The sequence below is a fragment of the Poecilia reticulata genome, linkage group LG17 (assembly GCF_000633615.1).
Source record: "Poecilia reticulata strain Guanapo linkage group LG17, Guppy_female_1.0+MT, whole genome shotgun sequence".
Taxonomy (NCBI): domain Eukaryota; kingdom Metazoa; phylum Chordata; class Actinopteri; order Cyprinodontiformes; family Poeciliidae; genus Poecilia; species Poecilia reticulata.
The window spans coordinates 21,559,895-21,565,586 of NC_024347.1; the positions used below are offsets into that span (position 1 = coordinate 21,559,895).

Here is a 5,692-nt window from a genome sequence, read left to right on the forward strand (position 1 = left end):
AGAACCTTGCAAAAGTATTCATACCTAACTTTTAAATATTTTGTCACATTACTGCTGAAAACATCTGTGTGTTTTCTAGAGAATTGTATGGGATAGACCAAGACAAAGTTGCACTCTTTTTATTTCCAGCCGCTCTCAGTTAATACTATGTAGAACCACCTTTTGATGCTTTTTATGGGGAAAGTCTATACTGCTTTGTGTACTGATAGATTGAAACTATTCCCCCCCTTCGCCCCCGTCCCCCCCCCAAAAAAACAAAAAAACTCAAGCTCGGCTAGATTAGCAGTAGGGCATCCGTTTTCAAGTTTCACCAAATAATCTTAAATGGATTTACGGCTAGTCTTTGACTGGGCCATTCTTACACACCAGTCCACTGCAGCTCTAGGGTTATTTTCCTGCTGGAAGATGCATATCCGTTCATCTCTCAAGTCATTTCAGCTTCTAACAGGGCAATTCTGAAGGAAGGTTTTCCTTCAGAATTGCCCTGTTTTAAGCTCCAGACGTTTTACCATCAACTCCGACCAACCTCTACACATGAACCCTGATGACGAAAACAACTCCCACACCATGATGCTGCCACCACCATGTTTCATGGTGTTGTTCAAAGTGATGTGCAGTGTTACTTTTATCGGCTGTTTTGGCCTCATCTTACCAAAGAACTTTCTTCTACATATTTACAAACTACAGAAGGATTTTTTAAATGGCTTTCTTTCTTTTTTTAATGTCTAAATTTTGTAAAAGCTAAAGTTCTTCTGTCAACATTTTCCCAACAACCTGGGCTGCAAATTATTTGCCAGGATTTTTCGTTTAGGTGGACTGGCATATATTATAGATTTGCAATTGTGCCATATTATTTAAGTTTTCAGATGACAATCTGAACTATGCTTGTAAGACCTTTACATCTATTGTTTTAACTTCTCTACAACTTTATCCCTGACCTATCTGGTGTGTTCCTTTGTTTTTATGAGGCAGTTTTCTTCTCTAAAAAATCTTCCGAGGCCTTCACATAACAACAGCACTTATTATATGTCCCTACTTTGCTTGGTTGCACTCAATTTAGTGGGGCTCGATATGTATGCACACAAAATTTTCACATTTCTGTTTGGGAAAAAAGACAACAATGTATTATTTTTCTTCCATTTCATAATTATTTTATTACTTATAATTGGAACAGCGGTCTGCAACCTGCGGCTTCAGAGCTGTGAGTGGTTCTTTCATCCCACAATGAAAGAACCAATGATAACTTTAGCTAAAAAATGATTAAGAACTAACTGTTGATTTTTAATATAAAAATAAAAACAAATGCTTGTTTTAACAGTTTTTTAGTACCGTAATTTCCACAATTAATTTTCACCACAAAATGACAAGAAATATACTTTTAGATCTATTTTCCTTGTCATCAGGTTGGCCACTATGTGCTTTCATTTAATAAATTCTTTTCACATATTTTCCACGTATGACAAAGTGCATAAAATCCTCTCTTTGAAAAAGTGTTGTTTTTCTTTAGTACTAAAAAAGAAAAAAATGAAATAACACAGAAATGAATAGATGGTTCTTCAAAAAAAAAAAGTGTCATCTTCAAAAAAGATAACACTTTTCCTATAGTAGATATCAAAAATAACGAGTTCTCTTTTTCCAACAGTGGCTCTAAACCACTGATTTAGCTGGACAGAAAGTGAAACTGTCTCTTTGGACACCTGGTGTAGCTCATGCATTTCTAGTCAAACATTTTGAACTGTATAATGGTGGTGTGACAAAATATGGAAACAACGTCACATTTGTATAAGGGAGTCATGATTGGCATGCTCTTTCTCCTTCCGTCTTATTATTTATTTTCCTCATATTCAACATTCACCAGAATCTTTCAGATCTGACACTTGGACCAATAATCTTCTCCATCAGTACAACATGATCTTTTTTTTTTTTGCAAGTACAGGCACTAGATACTAAATAAAAAGCTGCCGATCCGTGTCCTATATACTGCTGACTGAATGATAATGTAAATAGCATGTGAGAGAATTTGGCAGCTGTATGGAACCTCTCTTTGAGGTGCACTGAAGGCAGGCAGCCTAATCCCCCTCATCTGAGATAAAGCTGTGTTTAGCGTATGTAGCATTAGTTCCTATCTGAGACTTCCCCTCCCGTCGAGGACCGGCACATGTCATCCAGCCTGAGTGAGATTGCAGGGAGAGGCCAATTGGAAAGAAATGAGATTCAAGGCTGTCTAATTTTGCAGCAACTGTGATCCATCAGGCGGTGGGGAGGTGACAGTGGAAATGACTGATGGAGACAGACAGGTGGGCTTTAACATTTCACTGATTTGTGCTCAAAAAGCGCCGGGCCCGAGATTTATTGAGTGAACACGATCATGTTCATTATGACTGTCACCTAAGACCATTTCTCTACATCTCAATGGGGTCACTTCAGCAGAAGGAGACGGAGGAGAGACATGGAGCACAAAAACATACATAGGAGAGAAATCCTCCCTCAGCTGCAGTGGATGTCTAACATAAAACACATAAAAAAAAATAAAAAAAGACCACGATATTCTTCAGTTTATCTTTATTGGAGCGACATATCTTTGGAAGGTCTACTGCTGTGGCATATTTTAGCAGAACACCAACTCTGCCATAATTAAAGCTGCACTATTGAGTCATCATTCTCATCTCAATATCAACATGTTGCAAAATCTCAATTTTCACAACTGCGTCCATGCAATTAATAGGCTTTAATTTTAACTTTCTGAAATACGTTAAAAACCTTTGAAACCTTTTTTTTTTTATTTACTCGTTTGACTATAAATACCAGAACATCAGAACAGGTGTAATATGCAGTATGATAGACGCTGCACTACACACTACAGTAACTGACGTGTTTTTCTGTTTGCCGTTTAGTAATGCCTTACAACAGCGCTCATCACTGCGTGGTAGAGGTGGAGAACTTCCTGCTGCTGCTGGGTGGAGAGGACCAGTGGAACCCAAACGGTACAACAAAATACAGTCACAACAAATATTTCACTCTTCCACATTTGCATTGGTTCAAAATCCATGGAAGGTGATGTCCCTTCAGGTGGTTGTAAACACTCATTCGAGGGTTAGGTCAGCTCTGAGTGAACAAAACACTACAGTAAACACTCGTCATCAATTGGAGCAGGAAAATAACTGCAGCTATCACTGGAATATTTTATGGTGCTACCGGTATTTTTTGTGAAACAGTGGTAGTGTTAACTGTTCAAAGCTTGGAGATTGAATCTAATCTTTACAAAAAATGTTATAGTTAATAAGTCAGAATCAGCCTTTTTTTTTTGTCAAATTTATATACACAAATAAGAAATTTGACTTTGGTTCTGCTTTATTCTCACTAAATCATTTTAACTAGTATAAAAATGAAATCATTTGAATGGTATCACTTATTTGGGTTTCTTTTGTTGTTTGTTTGTTTTCAGGGAAGCACAGTACTAATTTCGTCAGCCGCTATGACCCCAGATTCAACAGCTGGATTCAGCTGCCTCCCATGCAGGAAAGGTTTGTAACTTTTTCTTCTAAATTTAAAAGTGACAGGTTTAGAAAAGAGCCAAATGTAAACATCAGAGAAAATTGAGTAAAAAAAATAACATTTTTTTAAACTATTAGCATAATGCAGCTTCTTTCACTCCAGGAAAAGAACAGTTTGCCAAAGACGTTTGCTCACAGTTTGAAGAGCATACAGCATTTCTTGAATGTCTTTCACTTTGTAACACAGGTCTTAGCTCACAAGATAGGTTTTACCTTTAAATTGAAACAGCACTTAAAAGTCATTGTTGGCAGTTGAATTGGTTCTAAAGCAGTGGCATCCAACTGCGGTGGGCAAGTCATGGCTTGGCATTTGGAGAAGCCAACAGCCACTTGTTCCTGGGTAGTTTTGCTCTCCTAAAAGGAAATTTCAAAATAGTATCCTAATTGTGTGGTCGAATTTATTGAAACCAAAACTGCAATACTGACAAAGAAGACCAGCCGCATGGGTGGAGAAGGTTAGACACATGGTTTCCACTTGTCTGAAAAATCAGTGAAAACCTGACTTATCAAGTGACATGCTACAGTTTATATGTGTAAAGAGATGTGAGTGTTCATTCCCTATGTTCTCATCCCCTCCGTCAAAACAGAAAAGGCAGAAGCATAAAAGTGTGATGGGGTTATAGATGATGTTGCATGTTGGACTCCTCCTCCTCCTCCTCAGGAGAGCCAGTTTCTTTGCCTGCTGCCTGGACAAGCACCTGTACGTAATCGGAGGTCGGAACGAGACAGGCTACCTCTCCAGCGTGGAGTCCTACAACATGGAGACGAACGAGTGGAATTACGTGTCATCTCTGCCACAGCCTTTAGCTGCACATGCAGGAGCGGTGCATAATGGCAAGATCTACATATCAGGTCAGGACAAATAGGTTACCTGTAAGCAACGATTATTTGCTTTATACGGCATACTGCTGCTGCAAGATGTCAGGTGTTTAATCACAATAAACCACTATGAATTGGAAAACTATTACTGAAACAGAAGCTCAGAAATTACATTTAAAAAAAATCTTGCATAAATAACATATGTTACACTTCAGGCAAAGGAACGTCATGATGTTGCATTGAAAAAAAGTTTAAAGTGAGTCAGAATAATTCTTTAATAGATGTCATAATCCAGCTGCATYTGTATTTCAATGCACACCCCCACATGTTTTCCACTGTTAAATGCAGCCACAGACAACATTGACAAGCAGCTCTGTCTTGTAAATTTTGCATATCTACAGTTGCATCCTTTGAAACGCATAAACGTCATTTTATGTTAAAAACCTGTGTTGAAACAAGCAAATATAAAATGAAACATGAACGTTAAAACGGCAACGCTTTTATAATGGTACTGTAGTCATCCCTCTTGAACCTTTTTCATATTTGCCACATTACAGCTGAAAACTGTAATTCAAACAAAATAAACATTTCAAAGTGTGGACTGCTTTTTCGTTCACCACCGCAGGATCCCTGCATTACTCTGCAATTTGCAAAACGGGTCATTCAGTTAGGATGGAGAGCTTTTCTGAGTAGCAATTTTCAAGTCTCGCTAAAGACGTTCACTTGGATTTAGGACTTCGGTTGAGCCATTTGAACTCACAAATATGCTTTGATCTAAATCAGTGTTTCTCAACCTTTTTTGGGCCAGCGCCCCCCTAGCCTTCATCCAGGTCCCTCACCGCCCCCCACCAAAGAATTTGCAAGCTACTTTGCACTGACCGTTATTTTATCATTAATATTACTATCACTATTGTAGATGTTTTGATTTTTTTGCTTGTTTCTGTATTTATCATCAAAAATTATTTCCCAGAGAACAAAAAAGTAATGGGAATAAAAATTATTTTCACAGGCGTCTACGAAAAATGCAATGAACATTCAAGTTAAAATTGGTAGGCCTAACAGCAGCCAATCAGAGTGGAAAAAAATATTCTTATTTTGTGCCACATAAAAGATGTACAGCAATGCCAGTTTAAACTTTGAACTATTTGCAAACGACTGAGCTCTACAACATTAAAACATGGATAGAACTGTAACTACATTAATTATAGCTCTTCTTCTCTTCAGTGTTTGTCAGTTTCTGGTGGTGCAGCTCTGTGCTGCCTTCAGGAGAATGGGACATCAGAGTATCATCCATAAAACTTCACCCACATGGCATTTAT

The 5,692-nt window shown here is 37.9% G+C and overlaps 1 protein-coding gene across 2 annotated transcripts in view; it reads left to right on the forward strand.

Moving 5' to 3' along the window:
* klhl14 (kelch-like family member 14) overlaps positions 1 to 5,692 on the forward strand; it is a 16,408-nt gene that overhangs the window by 6,009 nt on the left and 4,707 nt on the right. For both annotated transcript variants that reach the window (XM_008434235.2, XM_017309804.1), the window contains 3 exons: positions 2,895 to 2,984; positions 3,446 to 3,524; positions 4,216 to 4,406. In XM_008434235.2, coding sequence (XP_008432457.1) covers positions 2,895 to 2,984; positions 3,446 to 3,524; positions 4,216 to 4,406 — 360 coding nt within the window. The remainder of the gene's footprint in view (positions 1 to 2,894; positions 2,985 to 3,445; positions 3,525 to 4,215; positions 4,407 to 5,692) is intronic.